We start from the raw sequence: 20,834 nt of genomic DNA on the forward strand, positions 1-20,834 counted from the left end.
ATTCTACAGACAACTCCAACTCCAAATTGAGGAAAATGACAAAGGGCTAGGAAAGAAAACAGGGAACAAAGAAGAAAAAGATGATTTGCTCAGACTAGAGGAGCACCCTTGGAAATTCTGTAAATCTTCAATTACCTCCTAGTACATACACTTTTGCAGCACTTTTAAATTTCTACTTAGTTTCAATTCATATATTTGTTAAGTGTTTTGTTATCATCAAGTTAACCCTGAATTTATGTCTACAATTCTTATAGACATAAATAGGGGGAGATTGTTAGGAATATATGTGCATTAGTTTGATGATATGTTTAACAAAACACTTAAGTAGAAGTTTAGTGTTTGTAGCCTCAACGGATAAGACCACTTTGGCTATCCGTTGATGGTGCAGCTTTACTTAGAAATAAGTCTAGTGTTGTAGCACATTTCAGTCTCTGTATTTAAGATATAATTCTTAGAAGTTGAGAGAAAATATAAGTCATGTTGACTACTAGAAGATATGCAAATAGGAAGGCCAATTGTAAATATTTCATGCCTTGTAATTTTGTATAAATGAAGTGGTATCAACGGATATCTTAAAGACCTTCAACGGATGAGAAACAAAGCTTCAACGGATGTCTCTAAAGCTTCAACGGATAGAGCTTCAACTGCTAACACATCAACGGATAAAGCCATCAACGGATGAAGGCTTCAACGGATGTTCTGTTAAATAGCAGTTGATAAGTGGTAGTTGTAACAGCAGACAGAGGCACATGGGTTGACAGAGATAACTAAAATATGGAAGCCTAATTTCAGGAACATCAGAAAAAGCAGCCGTTCTACTCTAGTACAAAGAGGCAATAGTCAACAAAGTACTTGAGTGATATGGAGAAGAAACAAGTGGAGAACTTATTTTATTATTGTATGTTTATCTTTGTCTTCACTTGTACACTTGGTGATATATAAACCAAGTAGCAGCTAGTAATTAGATGAGAATTTTTCCAGTGCTGTTTAGAAAAATCTTGAGAGAAAAATTATCTAGTTTGTACTAGGATGCAGCTGTGATCAACATCTTGAATCACAGATTTTCTGAAATACCATCTCTGGTGGAACAACAATCCACCAGAAAAGTTTTTAAGGTCTGTTGTGTTCTTTACATTAGTGCTTGAATATATATCTGTCTGTATTAGCTTAAAGCAATTCACACACTTGTTTATCTTGAACACAAAGCCTTTAAAACTGCTCAAAACTTGAAAAAGTTTTGAGATTTACATTCAACCCCCCTTCTGTAAATCTCATTGTTAGTCCACTAGGAATAACAATAATATTAATCATGAAACAGGTGTAGAGTGTGGGTATCATTATAAGATAAAGACTAGTATTAAATCTCGATATAACTTATAAAACTATAAAATATATTTTAAAATTGGTCGAGTAAAAAATATATGTGAACTATTAATAGACGAGTCGACTTTGTTTGAATTCGGCTTGAGTTCGGTGTAGCTCGATTATTTTTTATTAAACTTGTTTTCAGCTTGGTTTCGACAAACTAAACTTTGAACATCATTTTTCGCTCGATTGTTAAACTCGACTTATTTTATAAAATATTAAACTCACTCGATTCGGACATAACTCGACTATAATACTCCTTCTATCATTTTTAGTCGTCACATTTGTAAAAAAAATGTTTCTAAATAATTGTCCAACTCCTATTACAATACACTTTTTATCAAATATTTTCATGTCTACCCTTATATTCATATTTTCAATATTTGACTTTACAATTAATACACACACATTTAATACAATAATTAGGGATATATATAAAATAAGTTATAAATTTTAATTTTTTTAATATACGTATTTTTGCAAATGTGACAAATAAAAAGTAATGAGACAGTAACCTCGTTTATAGCTCTGATTATCAAAAGGGGTTGCATCCGTAAGGGCAACTCCAAGAGTGGCTAAAGTTTTTGACCTAAATTTGGACCAAGACAACTCTCTATTCCAACATTTTGGTCTAAAATTTGGTCCAAATTCATATATCAATATTTTATTCTTTCAACTATTAACATATTATTATTTTAAGAGTTGATACTAATTCATAAACCTATTAATTCAATTGTACCTGAAATATTTTATTTGGATCGAAAGATGAAGGTCAAGCATCACAAAATTATCATAATTATAATCAATATTACGATTATCTTAGAGGATTAAGAAATAATTTATTTGATTAAATCGATATTTAAGTTCATATTATACTTTTGTATAAGTTGTATTTGCAATTAATTTTTATCAAGTGTAATCTTTATTTTATGTTTAATGTATTATTAATTTGAATTAAAACAATTCATGGTGTTTAATATATTTTTGTTAAATAACTATTATATAAATAAATGAAAATTAAAAAATACAATTAGAAACTACTTATTACATATATACAATAACATTCAATTAACAAATTAACAAATATATAAAATATACAAAGTTAATAATTTATTATTAAAAAAATTTAGGCCGGTGAATAGTGCCGGCCTAAATTTACGCAAGCACTATTCACCGTCTAAAATTTAGTACAACACTATTCACTAGCCTAAATTTGAACAAAGCAATAATTAGTGTTGGGTAGATTTGGATCAAAACCGGTCCAAATTTAGGACAATAAACCACTCTCGGAGATAGACTAAATTCAATATAGGGATAGAATTTATAAATCTCATTTACTCTGCACCATAAATAATTGACCCTGTCTAATCAATACTTCAATTTCTTCCACATGTTGTGAACAGTTTAAGAAGAAAATGATTAGAAGGTTTCTTGATTGATGGCTATATATATATACACAAATATTTTTACGTAGAGTAAAATAGTTGACTATTTGTTGATCTACTATTTAATCACAAAAGTCTTAATTTAAACCCTTGAAAAAAGCCAATTTGCAGTACACTGATAATGATATGTTCATATATGAAATAGCAAATTTAATTTTTATAATTTAGATATTTTGGTTCATGTGCTCATGGTACATTGATTAATGTAGATAATTTGCAATTGCATGCTTTAAAGTAGACACAATATTTTGTTGTCGCTATAATAATAATAATTTACTATTATTATTATTTGTGTATATATAATTTGTAATTAAAAAGGTCAAGTGTAATATCAACTAGGGTAATCAAATTGGTCAAATAAGTCGGTAGGTAGCAATGTTTTTTCTTCTTGTCCTTTTTTATCTTTTGAAAACATGAAAAATTAGTGCTCACACCACTTATTTGATTAAATGTTGAATGTAGAAGTATATTAAATAATTAAGACAGTCTGGATAACCTATTGAAAGTTGAAATATCGGTGTTATCGATAATTTGAATCTTTTTCCTGAATATTTACATTTTAAACTAATAACCTCCAAAATAAGATGAATGGATCAAATTCTTTTATCGTAGTTAATTCGCAGCCGCTACCCTTCGGGTGTGTACTGAGTAAACCCTATGAGCTCACACAATAGCCTGCAAAACACGTAAATCAAAGTAAACCGCATTTAAGCGACAGACTCTGATTCAGGAGGTATAATCATAAATTCTCCTCCCGTGTTTTAGGTGGTGTTATAGTAATTTTAAATAAAAAGCTGTTCCATAACAATCGATAGTTAGCAACGATCTATCAATTTTAAGCAGAGAACAAAAAATTTAGAGGTCAAGAATTTATCTGTTGTCGTCGGTTTTGAATGTTAATATATATAATATTATTATTATTAAATAATTTTATTATTATAAAAAAATTTCTGATAGGAACTTTTCCTTTATTACTGTTTGATTGTAGCTATATAACGTCCACTTCTATCATAATTGAGAACAATTTGAATTATAATAAAACCCTACTTTTATCTTCTATGTACACATTTTATCATATTCTCGATAACTAGGTTTGTTCCATCTGGGATACGTTGATGATAAATTATACGAGGGTGACTTGTACATGGTTTACACTTTAAAACATGTATTTTGATTATTATTTTTTTCTCGTGTTCTTCCCCAAAATAGTTATATTTTTTTCCCTTAGATAATTTTGAGTTTTAATCACGATTAATGTTTTTTTACTTCATGTAATTTTTATTTCGAATTGGTTGGGATTCCCTATGATGAACAAAATTGATTTTGTTTGAATTTTTTGTGCCGGTTTTGTATGAGACTCTAATGCACATTCTATATCTTTCTTTGATGATCATATTGATTCATTGATAAAATTATTATTTTTATTTTCTTTCCATCTCATATTCCTTCTCTTTCTTGTGATCAATGATGAGAGTAGCCCTAGCCTAGGCACATTTGTATATTTTTCGCCTTTACGAAACTGTTTTAGTTTATTTGGTACTCTAGGCATATTGACCATTCGCGGGATTGTTTTAGTTTATTTGATGTAATTGGGAATAAGTCATATTATAATAAAACCATTTTTTTCTCTTTTCTATATATTTTATTACTGCATTCAATTCTCGCTCACCTCGATATTTATTAGAACATATACGGTATATAAGCTTAATTTGTCAAAAAAATTAGAGATGATGTAATAATCTTAAATAGATAAGATGGGTCTCGTCTTAAAAATTTAAATCTATCCGCGAAAAATAATAACAAATAAATGTCTTGAACAATTTTCAAGTATATGGACCCTTTCTTTACTAGCTTATATGATCTTACAATTGAATATTTGTTTTTTGAATATTTTGTTTTCAGAATTTTTTTGAGATGAGAATCGAACGCACAATTTAGGACAACCAAATATTTATGGTATTGATGTTGCTGATAGCAACAACAGTTTTTCGCTGAAAAAGAGTATAAAAACTGTTTGGTAAAATTCAAAAGCTATTTTCGTGAAAATGGCTTTTGGCCTAAAAGTTGCTATTAGAGAAAAAATGTCCCCCGCTTTCAGAAAAAGCTGTTTTCCAGCTTTTGCAGGAAGCAAATACTTCACCATCAAACCTTAATAAAAACATTACTGTATTATTTTTAATTTTTGCATCAAAACATATATATATCAAAAAAATTACTCCCTCCGTCCCATAATATTCTTTTCATTTTGACTTTTCGTACTGTTCATGGTAAGCGATTGACTACTAATTTATGTTTAATCTATAAGATCAAACATAATCATGAGTTAATTTGTTGGATTCGTATTTATGAATACTTTAATACAATGAAGTTTTTATATTTAATACTAATATAAAATTAAAGATATTAACAATCAAAAGTATGCATCGGCAAACGTGTCCAACACAAATAGGAAATATTTTTAGGGACAGGAGGAGTACCAAACAGTCATCTGTTTTTTACAATAAAATTTTTTTCAGAAATATTTTTTCTAACAGTACAGCAATTTTTAACAACAAATTTGGAAGAGTAAAGAAAATTAAACAACAAAATGAATTTTGTTTTCTTACTTTTGAATAAAAAATGCATGCCTAAACTCTTTTTATAAATTTAAAGGGTATGGCTAATGCCTGGTGCTGAAAAGTATGCAATAATTAGTATGTGTCATGTCATTTACAGAAAAGGAAGATGTATGCCATTACTAGGGCAACAGACTTTGGATGCTCCTTGGAGGAAAAGAAACAACAAGGTCTCTGTGGCAGATGGGAGTGATGCAAGATTTTGTGAACTGACATAAAGTTGTCTTAGCTAATTAATGAACTGTTAATAGGTTTAGTACAAAGGATATTACTCCTGTTACTGTTTTGCCCTTTGACTTTTCTTATTACACTTTGTTCTTAAATTAAATGTTATAAACATTTTCTTCATTTTATCATTATTTTATATTACTCTACTATCCAAGCTTCTTTTGTTCTTATATATCATTGCCCAAGTCTTGTAAGCAAACAAAAAGCCTTTCCTTCCCCAACACACACAGAGAGATAGAGAGAGAGAGAGAGAGAAAGAGAGAGAGAGATAGAGAGAGAGAGAGAGATGGGAAGAGCACCATGTTGTGACAAGGCAAATGTGAAGAGAGGACCATGGTCACCAGAAGAAGATGCAAAGCTAAAGGAGTATATTGAGAAGCATGGGAGTGGAGGAAATTGGATTGCTCTACCACAAAAAGCTGGTAAATTAATGAATATTTTTTAATGATTGTTTGTTTTTAATGATCTTGCTATGTATATGATATAACTTGCATATTTCTTTTATTCAGGCCTTAGAAGATGTGGTAAAAGCTGCAGATTAAGATGGCTAAATTATCTTAGGCCTAATATTAAACATGGAGAATTCACAGATGATGAAGATAGGATCATTTGCACCCTCTTTGCTAACATTGGGAGCAGGTACAAAAATTGTATTTTAATCTAATATCTTTGATCATTTTCTTACTTTTCAGCTTTAATTTAGTAAATACATAACTTTCTGCTGATGATCCATGCTATATCACTACCTCTTTCTTTAGTTAAGATTGTTAATTTGAAGTACATCATCTCTCTCTCTCTCTCTCCCTCCTCCATCTCTCTCTCTCTCTCTCTCTCTCTCTCTCTCTCCCCCCTCTCCCATCTCTCTCCATCTCTCTCTCTCTCTCTCCCCCCCCTCTCCCATCTCTCTCTCTCTCTCTCTCAGTTTGAATGTTTAAATGTGTCATGTACTAAATGGCACCTTATACAAGTGTGTGTTCTTGTTTCTTACCTCTCAATAAACAACTGCAGATGGTCAATAATAGCAGGTCAGTTACCAGGAAGGACAGACAATGATATCAAAAACTACTGGAACACAAAGCTCAAGAAAAAACTCCTCATGGGCTCACTCATCCTCCCTACAAATCCTTTCACTTCTCACAAAATGATCACCCCTCCTACTAATAATACCTACCAACAATTCCCAACTTCTTCATTTCCACCAACACCAAGGTATTACACCAACAATGACATCAACAACACTTGTTACAATTACACAAATAACCCCGTAAACCTACAAACCCAAGATCGGTTTTCTGGGTCCATGCAAGATTATAATCAAGGCAAACTGGAGTCATCTCTCATCATGTTTGGTACTGATCAACAAGCCGCAGCTAGCTGCAGTTCCTCTGATGGAAGCAACATAGATTATGACCAGATGATGATGTTCTCGAATACTCATGATCAAAAACCTATTAATCTCGACATGCTTAATGGTACTAATAATCAAAGTGTTGGCAGCACTACATTGGACTATAACATGAGCAGTCTGGAGGAGATTAAGCAGCTGATTAGCACTAATAATATCACATGTAATTCTAATCTTAATTACTTTGTGGATCATGAGAACAAGACAATGATTAGTCATGAAGAGGAAAAAGTCTTGATGTACTACTGAGTACTGAGAATCATGTTGACTGATTTTTAGTACTTGAAGATTGATATGATATGATGATATGGTATGAGTTTTTGTTTTATTTCCTCATTCTGATAGGAACATCTTTTTGGGGCAGTACATTTGCAGCACTAGTGATTGTTTTTGGGGAAATAGATATGTTTGTTACAAGCTAGCTAGTAGTACTATTATAGTACACTATATTTTATTAATTGCTTCTTCATATGTATATTCGAATCTCGATTTATAGATAATGTTGTGGATGGTTTTTTTGGTGTTTTTTTATGATTTTATCGGATTTTTTGAACACGTTTGTCCATATATCGTTTCGAGTATGTGCATGATATGCTGATTACGTTTGGCTGATTGATTGATATTTTGAATACATTCACGTATATGTATTTTTATATCAAAAATCGTTGTCAGGATAGTTAATAACGCTTAATTTTTCAACAATATGAAATTGGTAATACCTCCTATCGATAAATTTTATTTACGAAATGCATGTTCAGTGCACCTTTAACAAATCAAGAAATATGCAAACTCTACGGAAGCTACCGTATAAATCTCCGATGACCAACAATTTTTTTTATCGTATTGAAGCTGCAGGCGCTACCCTTTGGACACTATATAGATAGATCATACGGGCTCACGCAGTAGTCTGCAAATTACGTGAACTAAGATAAACCGTAGCCGCTATCATTCGGGCACTGAGTAAACCCACGGACTCACGTAATAGCCTGCAAATCACGGTAACCAAGATAAACCGCACTTAAATACAAATTCTGGTTCAGAAACCATAATTATAAATTCTTCTCTAATGCTATTCGAATCTGTGACCAAGATGAAAATTATTCTTTATTTAACCAACGGAGCCAACCTTTACGAGCCCCATCACCAATAATTTATAGGCTTAATTATAATTTAGCCCTTAAAGTATAACATAATGTACACATAAATCCCTAAATAAAAAAATTATATATTTTAACCCTTCAACTATGAGATTCGTACATTTTAAGTTTTTTTTTTTAATTTTTTTACCCAAATCACCCTCGAGGGTTATAATGTTCACAATTGTATACTTCAAGGGTAATATTGTTAGTCAATCATTATTTTGTCCCTTTTTATTTAACAAAAAATAAATTTTGTTTAAAAAAATGAATTGTGTATTAAAAAGTGATAAATGTCCACAAATTAATTGTTATTATAAGGATTTATTTAGTAATAAATTTTTATTTGAAATACTACCTTCATTAACTTTATTTACAATTTTTCGATACTTTGAAAATTATTTCAATCTACACAATCTTTACTTAAATTATATATTACAAACTATTATTTATTTGTTAAATATTTATATTTTTGATTGTTAAGATATAAAGAGTTTCAAATCCAATCAACTATTTATTATTATATTATGATACAATTATTAAAGGGTGAAAGTGTACAAAACTAATAGTTAAGGGGCAACAATATACAAAAACTCGTAGTTAGGGGGCAAAAATATACAATTATGAGGGTAATATTGGAAAATATTTTAACAACAGAGTTGAAGTGTACAAAACTTATAGTTAAGGGGTTAAAAATATACAATTTTTTTCTTTAAGGGTTCATGTGTATAATGTGTTATATTTTAAGGGTAATATTATAATTAAGCCTAATTAATAACATGTTTAGAGGGTTAAATACATGTCATTTTTGGGTTTAAAACTCCCAATTTCGAAGGTTTTAAAAATCAAAACTAGGATATGAAAACAAAGAGCTAACAAACATTCTCATTATTCTAATACACACTCTCCTCGAGTCCTCTTTAGTTTATTAAATTCTATGCATGCCTGTTTATTATTATACCGTGTCAATCTGAACAAACACAACGTGAGAACTCAACAACTTGGAATTTTGTGACTTCAAATTACGTTTTTAAACCTTGATTAACGTTTAATTACCCCAATAGTCTCTTCTAAGTTCAACAAAGCCACCGCCTTTACAGTGTTAAACAAAGTTTTTAAATACCAACAGGCGCTCTAATCCAAAATCGACATCGATCGAGGTTGAAATTTCATTTAAAATCCTAATCATATACGTCTGACGGTCTTTGTTATAGAAATTGACCGATTTTTCAAAAATCGCCGATAACTTGCTCAAAAATCGGTAAATAATATTTGTTCGATTTGACTGATTTTCGATAAATCGCCGATAAATCATCCGATTTTTTAAAAAATCGTCCGATAAGCCGCAAATCGGTACATCAACCGGATAATTCCGATTTTCGAAATCTGTAACACTGCAGTGACAGTTCACATAAATAATTATTAAAAAGCGTTGTTCCATATTCAACGATTGTTAAAATCTTTCGCTGATAGGAAGAATTCTGAAATAAAAACAGAAGAGCGGAAAAAGTTATGTGACCCTGAGTATCGTGTATTGATCTTATCGAACGAAAACTTTTAGCGGACAGATGATTACGGTCATCGTTTGTCAGGGATGATCCGTTATCATTATCAAATGCAATGTTAATTAAATTATGTGATTAAAAGTAATCCAGTATGAGCTAGCTGCTGCTCTGAAGCAGCATTTGATTATTATAATATCTGGGTTTTTTATATACTAATTTGGCTGTACATGTGAGCAGCCAGGTTGTAGTCAGTGATGACTGATGAGATCCTTTTCTTATGAGGATAATTCATTATAAAATGTTTAGCTTTGGAAACAAAGATCTTAAAAGCTAATCTTTTAAAAAAAGGGAAAGATAGTAGAAGGCTCAAGGCATGGTTGGGGTGAGAAATGAGAATCCTAGTGGGAAAGCATTATACATTGAGAGAAGAACTATGTTCCACATAACTAATTGATGCTAAAATCTTTCACAAACTCATAATTTTACGTCATAAGATCCTGAAAAGGTTCTTCCTCTAATATCTTAAAGTTTTAGAGCGACTAATTCTTTAAAGGTTCTTCCTCAGGTTCGACTCTCTGTCACCCCAACGTTCTCACAATTTATGAGAAATACGAAAGGCAAAATTATGTCCCAAAGACGGGCGCCCGACAAATTCTGAAGTTGCTCGTAACATATGTTCCGAATGACTAATTGATGGAACATCATAATATTGATGCGATAATCGAATAAAAAAGAATACTTTTATTTGTAATGAATAATTATTTAATCATTTATGAACACAAGATTTCAAGTATGCAGGCATGATTGATTTTGCTGTGGTGTTTGGCCAATGTTGAGAAAACATGGATTCATTGACCTTTTGAAGCATGAAATTTGGTGTTGACAGCTATTTGCACATAGTATGTGTAAAATCAATGTCCTATAGCTAAACTTTTGGGTTAAGGACTTTTAGGAGTGTCTTTTCTTAAGAAACCCAGAAAGGTCAAAAGGTGTTGCACCTAGTTCACCTACTAATCCAAAAATTATTATTCTCTTTGTACTTTTATTTGTCAGATCATAAGATTATGCTTTACTTTGTTACTGGTTCTTTAAAGCCAATTGTCCCATTTGGCCTGTAAACACATATTGCCCTCTTTTCTAGCCGAGGCAAATGTCGTAAAATTGGTAATCGGATTAAGTGACAATGTGATCTTGTAGTAATTAATCGAATAATAAAAATTGAATCGGTTGAGCATCTTGCAACGATGAATCGGATGGTTAGTCAATAAAATCGACTTTTTTTTAGAATCAGGCATACAGACGAAAACAACACTTACGAGAATGAAAGCTAATGTTCACAAATTGATTTTAATTGAATCATATTCGCGTCATCATCTAATTTTGTCGATAATTGAATTTTATAGTGTTTTAGATCGTGTCAGATATTGTTACCCCCGTCGAGATCTGCGCATGCAGGACATGAAATTTTATGTACTGGGTGGTGGGTGAAGCCTTTTTTATACTGGATGCCACCTTGAATCTTGATCATCAAGATCAAAACTGAACGAGAGATTTCTTTATTAATTGTCATTTGTCACATGGCAAAGAAGAAATTTGAAATTCAAGGTTCTGCTTGGTTCAGCTTGTACTCCCTCTTGGTGCAGTAAATATTTTTAGAAGATCCACTGGAAAATTTTGACTGTTTGGTCAAGAGATGATCATCTGAACCACCCAAAACACTGTACATGTACTGGGGAGAATATACAAGTACAAGTCAAACATTAGCCACATAGAACCAGATTGTATACAAGACTAATGCTCAGAATTTGACAGCTGAGCAGTTTCTTTTCCCTTGCCAAACAAATATAAATTTCTGCCAACTTTTTCACTTATTGAAACTGAACTACTGTTGTTAATGACATCAACAATACCATGAAATAGATGGAAGAACACATGAAAGATCAAATATACATAGAATAATTGATCATATGTACAGATAATTACAGTATTGTTAGGTACACTGAGTGCAAAAATTACAGGTTATATACAGAAGGCATTGACAAAGGGGGTGTTAGGCAATTTATCTACAAGAAGTCCCATTGCCAGAAGACCTTATCAACAATTCCCCCACCACTCCGGACTGCGAGATGGAGCGTTTCAGAAACCGGAGGAACTCCCCAAAGTAGTGGCACTGCAACTGTCATCTTTAGCTTTTCATGCAAACCGCCTTTGCTCGCCTTTTCTGCAGTTACAACCTGGTCACAACATAAAATACACAAATTAGACCCACTGGAATATTGGAGCAACCTACACTGCAATCGGTGCAATCTTTACTTCATTTTAACACCATCAATTTCTGTTAATAGATACCCAATAAATAGCTGGTTGTTCACCAAACTCAAATATCACAAGAAATTTTAAAGACATCCAAAGCGAAAAACAATAATTTTCCAAACTTGACTTAAAAATAGTCCCTACATACTAGCCTACTCAGTCTTTGTTGACCAATTATATAGATGATTCGAATGTCTAAAATAGCAAGAGATCTTTCAAATATCCTTGCTACTTTAGTATTGTTGATTACCATTATGTAAATAAAACAAAAGATCATCTTCATGGTCTACAATAGTAGTACCTTCGTCTTCCTGACTCGCAAATTCATTGGGTGTTCAAGTTGTCCACAATCCACACTAGTTAGACTTGATATCATCCCCCCAACAACACTGTGTGTTTGATAGCGTTTTTGCTAGGGGTGAGCATAAAAATCCGATATCTTACATATGAGTATTTTGTCTTTGGTGCTTGTAGTGCACTGATTAAACCTTACAAAATACTTGTAAAAGATCTTTGATATCTTCATATGCGGCAAGTACCACGAATTATTTGTACAATTATTTTAAAAATACAGGTCCTATCCTAATAGTCTTTGAGTACTTTATTGGCAATGCCAGAAAGTCTGTCAGAAATACTCTCGTGATAATTCAAGATCTTTCCTATTTAAACTTCAAATCCACTAACCAAATAAAGGACTTTGATTCTGATAATTTTCTCATCTCACTGATATTCTTTTTGAGATACTAGCTAAAAATATTGGTTCTGAACACTGCAAACACACAAGACTTTGCTAATTAAATTTTTTGTCTTTATTATTCATCAAGTTTCATCTGTGCCGTGGTAGGATCTTCTATAACGAAATATCCAAAGCTCCATGTATGCCTCCATAGCTTCTACCTAAAGTTGATAGATGTTTCCATCAAACACGTCTAGAGCTAATCTATACTATATGATGAAAACTAAACTGGCGATCTTCCTCTGTCCTTTTATTAGCTTATTATTAGATTATATTCTTTCATTAAAGTATAGGCAAAATTCACCAAATTAATTATAACAACTTTTTTTCTCCACAATAGACTTCTGATATTGATCATGAGCATTCACGCTAGAACGAATCCACTAAATAAGGGTCATACCCATACAATCTAGTCACATTCTGAACCCAATAGATACGCGCAACAAGGTCATTATGTCTATTAAAATTTAAGTCATGATTTTTGGTAGTCATGTGGCCGATCCATATAGCCAGTTTCAAATAACTGGGTTAAAAACTTAAGAAGATGATTTAAGAAATGATATATTAAAAACTTAGATAGTATATAAAACCTAATTGGATTAAAAAATGTAATTAGGTTGAAATACATGGTTAGATTAAAAAAGATTGATTATAAAATGCAATTACATAAAGAATAATTATTATAAATGAGCTAAAATAAATATGGAATTGTAAAAATAGGACATAGATAGTATGCAAGCAAAAAGGTTAAATATATATTTGGATAAAATATATGAGTTTATAAAAATAAGGAATTTATACAATTTATAAAAATGACTTTAAAGAACTCATATAATGATTTTTAGGAACTCAGTCCTAAATAGTATATGGTGTTCACATTGTCAATATAATACAATAGCTAAAGACTCAGTCCATGATAACTTTGTTCTGATACTTCAAATTTATAAATACCAAGGCATTTCAACAAAGATATCATATAATATGGAAAACACTAAGTTCATAGAGAAGGGGGAGAAAGACTAGGTAGTAGAAATCTAATCACTTCAAAGAGAAGTGAAAAATCATGTCACAGTTGATCACTAAAAAATATGACAATTTATCTAATCACATGTAATCATTTGCAGGCTAAATGACCTGTCTGGCAGGTTATATATTAATTTTGTGGAATAGTCATCAGTAGTGTAGTGTCGTATTTGTACCTAGTGTTTGTATTGTCAACAAAAATTTTCCCAAGTTCTGATCATGCCACTAGTGTAGGTAGGGTATATATTATTTATCAGTGCATTTCATTTCTTGAAACCAAAACAAATACAAGCTGAGAGCCAGGCCAGCGAAATCCTACAAAATCCGGTGGCTATTTTCCTACTTCCAAAAGCTAACATTATGTTCCCATATTTTGTGAAGAAAAGAAAGAAATGTAAAGTGAAGAATTTTCCCCCTCTCAACCTTTCCAAATGTATGACGAAAATTTTAAAGAAAACTATATCAAGAGCTTAATCCAAATTCCTTAGCTTACTTTTGCTTTCCTTCCCCATAATGTAGAACCAGGTTAATCATCATTCTTTCCGCTTTTTCTTTTTCTTTGAAGAACTAGTTTCTGGACACACTGTTGGAGGTAGCAAGGTCATTAGATGTTTCGACAACTCAAAAACTACATATCTCAGAAAAGACTTCAAATTCACTATGATAAATTAAACCACAATTCACCTTGTCTCAGTACAAGGCAGTGTTTTTCAGGTCAAAATCAGCCTACATGCTTGCACTCAAATGTGAAGGATATTAGAACAATTTGTATCAGCTACTCATTTGAAGACAAAGAAGAATAATTTTAACATTGACACGTTCGGAACCCCTATTTCCCCTTGAACAAAATAATGAGTTTTGCCTCATATCTACCTCTCACTTATAATCTAATTGATCTTTGCCTACTCACTAGTGGCTAAGAAGTTTATTGCTAATGATCAAGAGGAAGAAAAATCTTCATTCATCCGATGATTGAGGCCCCCCTTTTACATGCATCCCACCGTCATGGCTACATTGCCATATGATCCGCCACAAGTTCTCCCAGACAGGACAAATAAGGAAGTGTAGAGTTTGTTCGCAACTTTATCTCAATTCTTCTCACCTCCCAGAGCCTGGATGAGGCAAACCAACTTTACCTTGGACTTGAGAGCCCCTTTCCTCCCAATCAAGAAAGAGGGAATCAAAGTGGTGGCCTTGGCGGACAAGGCAAGTTCCTTTCTAATTCTTTTCCCCAAAAAGATTCTTTATCCTCATTGAGTCGGCCGACGAAGGCTTTCATTTTCTAAGTATAAATTCTAGTAACTAAGTGGTTTACCAGAGGTTAATCTAGTAGCACTGTAGCAGTCATGATCTCCATAGTAACTTCCCACATTCTATTCAAATTTTATTATAACAAACATTAAAATCCTAAGAAAGACATCCTTTCAAATGGAAAAAGTTCTTAGTTCTTACAGCCCCACAATATATATCACAACATTATTCCTCCTTTTGAGCTGGAACTGAAAAATGAGTGGAAGAAAAGGTTTGGTGATTTACACGAGAGGAATCACTGGAATCATGAAAAAACCTAGACAAAAAAGAAAGTCCGGTCAGTTGACCAAAACTACCATATTGTTGGGCGGGGGTCTTGTCCAAGCACTTCCTACCCACATGTTTCATAAAGTGAGGATTGGATTTCCTTTACTAAAAAATACTGGTGGGAGTACGTAGGTGTTTGTATGATTCGATTGTTGCTTGCTGGTGTTCGTTTGGTGTGGAATGTTAAACTGTCGAGGTGCCCTTCTGTTTGCGGTATTAGTTTGGTGAGTTTCTGTAGAGTATTGGCTGGTTCACACTAGTGACTCAAAAGAGCAAGTCCGCTACATAGCTATAGTTCAATGGATACCTGCAATCTAGTTGAATCATGAATGCATTTACAAAATGATCACTCCAATACATATTTATAGTTGACTGCAAAAATGCATCAATGGAAAACTGGTTCTAAATACAGAACCAAAGCTGGTTATAGCCGTACTTGACACGTCATTTTCTAATAGAAAAGGAAACGAAAGAAACATCTTCAGTGCATGAGTTCTAACTTATATATAACATTAGCTACAACTTTGTTAGAATTAGCAATTAAGTTCTATCTTTGCACCAAAAACCACTCTCGGAGTTGAAATACAGAAATAGCTATAGCCATTTTAGCATTAGCAGTGATCTTGCTATAGCGTGTCTGAGTGTGAGTATACATACCTGTCATTAGCCTAAAGTATTAGAGGGCCTGACCATTAAGTTACAGAAAGATAAAGAACGAGAAGTAAAAATTAGGGTATGAAATATTACAGCTATCACAGACAGAGAATGACAAAAAGATTGGCACAAGCAAGACACACACACACACACACAAAGAAAGAATGCTGCTCTACCATCCACAATTTGCATAATTCTTTCATGAACTGTATCCCATCACCAAAATTTGCTTATCCTAGAAGCACATAACTAAGTCATCTGCTACAGAGCTAGTTGTATACATTTATAAATCACTTTATTGCCTTTAACTGACAGAAATCTGTCTCAATCCCCAATTTATAATGAGTGCCACAATAGGAGTAGGGTTACACTGATAATTTATGGTTGTTAAAAGATTTCATTTCCATTAATAAAGGCACGCATATGGAAGGTTTTCCAGCAATTATGTTGTCCATTTATATAACTTCATGCGGAAACAGAAGAAGCCAGCATACCTCGCCACCATGTTCCAGAACAGTGTCCTCCACAACATCACTAAGCATCTCAATGGAACGGCAGAAGCCAATAATACAAAGCCTTCTTCCCGTATCTAGCCCCTACAACAACAGATTCTTGACTAAATAAATTAATAAACCTTCGTAAAATTACAAATTCATTACTAAAATAGCAAAAGCAGATCTTACATTTGTTGCTGCAATATCAAAGAGTGCACCCAAACATAGCCCTTGAGCTGGATCCATGTAATTACTCTCTTGAAAGCGTTGAAATCTTTGAGAAGTCTTTCCTTTCCCTTGGTTCCTCTGCATCCAAAAGATAGACCATTGTAGCTAATACGCTGGTCAGCACTTACATCATCTTTCTTAAAATGACGAGTTGACGAAGCCAATAAGTTCAAAGCTCATAGTGCATTTTAGGCATCATCATTACAACTAAAATTTAACTTATTTCCGGAAGCAGAACCATTGAAGTTTGATTTCACTGTTCCCTACGAAACTTGTCAACTTTACAGCCCAATCAAAAACCCAAGTTCCATATAAGCAAGGCTGCTTGTGCATGTATAATTGTAATATTTGATATCACTCCAAGCTTAGTACTAACCGCGCTAAATAAAATAGATAAATTCTAAAAGAGAAACAAGGATAAATAATAATACATTTCTACACAAAATGAATTATCATAACTACTATCCCATTCTAAATGGTCACAAGTTCAAGATATCACACAAAGACCGTGTTCTGTCTCCAATACACCTATTTCTTGGTGAATAATCACAATTGTCTGTCAGTATTAAACTGGCTCTAATCCCTAATAGTCTTATACTGTCAACAATAAGTTGTTCGAGTAGATGACACTCTTCAGAGTTTCATAACTACAAATGCAACATTTGATATACCAAATTTATTATGATAGCAAAAATTTAAACATATTGTTATACTAATAACTCTTATAGAAAATGAAAGTTGGACATACATCTGAAGAAGAGACACGTTTAGGAACCAGGGATCCACCTATTTGAACAAGTCCATCAGCGGTGAAAAGTGTAACTCTTTCTTCTGAAACCCATTCAATGCCTGTTATCGTAATCAAGAAAAGAGCCAAATTAACATGTTAAGAAACTACCTAATTATTATGGAAAGCGGATAAAAACTTTACCAACCGCAATAACAAACAACTTTAAACAACTGACTTTTGTTACTATTATTAAAATAAACTGAGAACATCCCAAAAGTAAATGAAGAAACCTCAAATACTTGGAAAAAAGAAATGAAAACAGTTAAATACACTATGAAGCTGCCTATTCTCACCCAATGAAGTCCTAAGGAACTTAAGTTCTCAAACGATACATGAGCTTAGCATAAACAATTAAATCATAGCCGACAAAACCATCCTTGCTAAATATCTTTACAATTATACAATGTACAAACATTACAAAGACAAAAATAAACAATCTAGAGGAACACCAATCATATGCTCAAGTAACATTTATATTTGTTTTAAAAAATATCAAAATATAATCAAATGTGATTTTATATAATCAGATTAATTCTCGTTAACTAAGTCCACCTAAGCAAACACAACTCTAACCAACAACAACCATTGATCAGACAAGCCCTTACAATTAAGACATAGTACACCAAAATCAGACACAAAGTCCCATAAAACACACAAAACATAAACACAAGTATATAATATTATAATTCATTACAAAACACAAAAATGAGATAAAAATAAATAAATAAATAAATAAATATAATACCAGGGTCTGATCCAGAAGAATGATCCCAGGGATAAAATCCAAAGTGGGGTCCATCCGAAACTCTGGCTGAGACACAACGAGATGATGAGGAAGAATGCAAAGTGGGGAGATAGATTTTGTATGAAGAGGAAGAAGATAAAGTTATATGTTTAAAGAGAGAAAGAGGAGAGAGAAAGGAGGAGGGAGAAGAGAAGCAGAGAGCTAGAGAAGTTTCTGCCATTTGATACAGGCCACACAGAGGCTTCTTTCTTTCCCGGAAAATAATAAAGGGGGAAAGTCAAGAAAATTTGCTAATATCCTCAAGCCACATACCATTCAAAGTTATGTAAAAGGTTTTTTTGACGCTAACAGCTTAAGTAACTGGTCGTACTAAAATTTTGATAGATATATTTTTGAATAAAAACTAATAAACGAAATTTGGGTTTTGATTTTAAATCAAAATCGACTCGTTTGATTAACGGGTGGAGAATGTTTGCGGTTAAGCGAATTTAGTTTAGATGAGCCGATTTAAATATATTCACAAACTCATTAATTTAAAAATTAATTGAATGATATAATAAAGTTTTAACTAATTTGTTATTCCCTCCGTCCCGGTAGATTATTTACGTTACTTTTCGGTACGTTTTTTAATACTCGTTTAAAGTATACATCCATAATGTTTTTAAAAAACAAATCTGAAAAAAGTTTCAGATTTTTTTTTAAGAAAACACATTATAAAACTATACTTTATTAAAATCTTGAAATACGTGTAAACAGTGTACATAAACTATCCAGCGGGACGGAGAGAGTAATAATTATGATTATGACAATAAGTTTGATCAAAAAAGTTCGAGTCGAGCTAAATTTTTGAATCCGAATCAAGTTTTAATCACGTCCAACACATATTCGATCCGACTTATTTAATTAGATAAATTAGAATTTGCATTACAATTTGTCTTGTACGTGAATTTAAACCGAATCTAAACTCATCTTTTGTAAATTTAATTTAATATGTCACCCTTCTTACCAAAATTTACTGCAACAATTAGCGCTCAAAGTTGTCAAACTATTACTATACAAGTACTCCCTCCAGCCCATGTCCCTTTTAGAAAAAAAAAATTATTCCAAATTACTTGTACATCTCTTATTTCAATATAAATTTAACGGTAATTTTTCAAAACTATCCCTATATTTATTGTTCACAAAATTTGACTTTTTAAACTTAGTTCAATTCTTATTTTTCAATACATTAAATAAGGCTATTTGATGAAAACCTTATCCAACTAACCTTTTTTCTTAAAGGACGTGTAATATGGGACAGAATAAGTATTATTTAAAATATATACGAAGGTACATATCTTTATTAGTACATATGACACTATTTTCATTTTGAAAGGATGTGGAAATGTACCAAAAATTAGTTATTTTAATTGGCATCCATAAACCTCCAATATGCAGTCAACACCATCTCTAACTCACATGACACCTTGACACTATTTTTTACACCCCATCGAAGATACTTATAAAATGGACATTTCTCAATTTTTTTTTGAAGAAAGAATGTCAGACTGATAATCTTGACGGTAAAGCTGATATATGCAGAGAATATGGATAGAATTTAGTGGTGGCTGAGTTTGAAGGTCAAAATTTCAATAAAGGGTATAAGCTTAAAATCCTAGTTAGTATTATGACATTTCACATAATCTAGAACAAGACTTTATGAAAAAATGAACAAATTTTGGTTGTATATATCAAATTATTAATTTGTTTTACTATTGATTTACAATTTGGTATATATTGTGTTGTCAATTTAAGCGGTATAAGTTACTTGAAAACTTACGTACATCGGATAATTCAAATGGTTGAAATCAGGATTTTAGAATTTCATTACGACGAAATGTACTGGACACCTGATTATAAAGAAAAAACGGTCAAAATTTTGTTCTTATAAATATTTCAAAGAATTCAATCTTGAATTCTTATTCTTAATGATACTAGATGTCGTATATATGAATATACGTAAATAATAATTAAACAACATAGTTTTGGAAATATAAACCTACAATACGAAACCAACTTGTTATTTTGTAAATATGAACTTCTTAACACTCATATATTTGCCATCAATTTGATTTCGTATCGTTCATAACTTTGTTATATTAAGCTATTATCTAAATTGTTCTATCAAGTTCAAGAAGATCTTACCCAAGTAAAACATGCACCTGCATGTAACATGTGTACTTGTATAAACATAAAGCTCAGTATACTCGGGACGGATTCAGGAATTAAATTTCGGAGGATACTGATCATATTTTTAATATATTTTCATAGTTTTGAATTTTTAGCAACAATTTTATATATTTTTAAAAAAATTAATAATAAAAAAATTAAAATTCTATTTTAGAAAAAAACGTGTCACAGTGCCCCTTATTAGATACTCCCGGACTGGACTTAAGTTAGACAGTTCAAAACATACTTTGTATCTAAAACACAAGAAAAACACGCAGCCTCACCAGATTAACACAAAAGATTCTAGAAACACAAGCAAAGTGTTACCTCATCTCTTAGCTAATAAGTTTTTCCCAAGAAATCATT

At 32.0% G+C, this 20,834-nt stretch overlaps 2 protein-coding genes and 1 long non-coding RNA gene across 4 annotated transcripts; 1 reads left to right on the forward strand and 2 right to left on the reverse strand.

Annotated features, from left to right (window-relative positions):
- The first annotated feature begins 5,849 nt into the window (after positions 1 to 5,849).
- On the forward strand, positions 5,850 to 7,547 carry LOC141706448 (uncharacterized). The gene is made up of 3 exons (XM_074509210.1): positions 5,850 to 6,075; positions 6,163 to 6,292; positions 6,662 to 7,547. The coding sequence occupies exons 1-3, from the start codon at positions 5,940 to 5,942 to the stop codon at positions 7,305 to 7,307; spliced, it is 912 nt and encodes a 303-aa protein (XP_074365311.1). The 5' UTR covers positions 5,850 to 5,939; the 3' UTR covers positions 7,308 to 7,547.
- Positions 7,548 to 11,616: 4,069 nt separating this feature from the next.
- Positions 11,617 to 18,549, reverse strand: LOC141709032 (uncharacterized). 2 transcript variants are annotated; one of them, XM_074512923.1, is made up of 5 exons: positions 18,261 to 18,549; positions 17,474 to 17,574; positions 16,687 to 16,830; positions 16,498 to 16,599; positions 11,617 to 11,933 (listed from the first exon to the last, which is right to left on the reverse strand). In XM_074512923.1, exons 1-5 carry the CDS (start codon positions 18,478 to 18,480, stop codon positions 11,763 to 11,765), a joined length of 738 nt encoding a protein of 245 aa, XP_074369024.1. In that variant the 5' UTR covers positions 18,481 to 18,549; the 3' UTR covers positions 11,617 to 11,762. The 2 variants fall into 2 exon arrangements, with proteins under 2 accessions (XP_074369024.1, XP_074369025.1); XM_074512924.1 differs by having other exon boundaries at positions 16,687 to 16,803; positions 18,261 to 18,544.
- On the reverse strand, positions 12,329 to 16,491 carry LOC141709033 (uncharacterized). The gene is made up of 2 exons (XR_012569685.1): positions 14,456 to 16,491; positions 12,329 to 14,354 (listed from the first exon to the last, which is right to left on the reverse strand). It is a non-coding gene; the product is annotated as an uncharacterized LOC141709033 (long non-coding RNA).
- Positions 18,550 to 20,834: the final 2,285 nt, after the last annotated feature.

This window comes from Apium graveolens, chromosome 2, assembly GCF_009905375.1.
Source record: "Apium graveolens cultivar Ventura chromosome 2, ASM990537v1, whole genome shotgun sequence".
Classification (NCBI taxonomy): Eukaryota; Viridiplantae; Streptophyta; class Magnoliopsida; order Apiales; family Apiaceae; genus Apium; species Apium graveolens.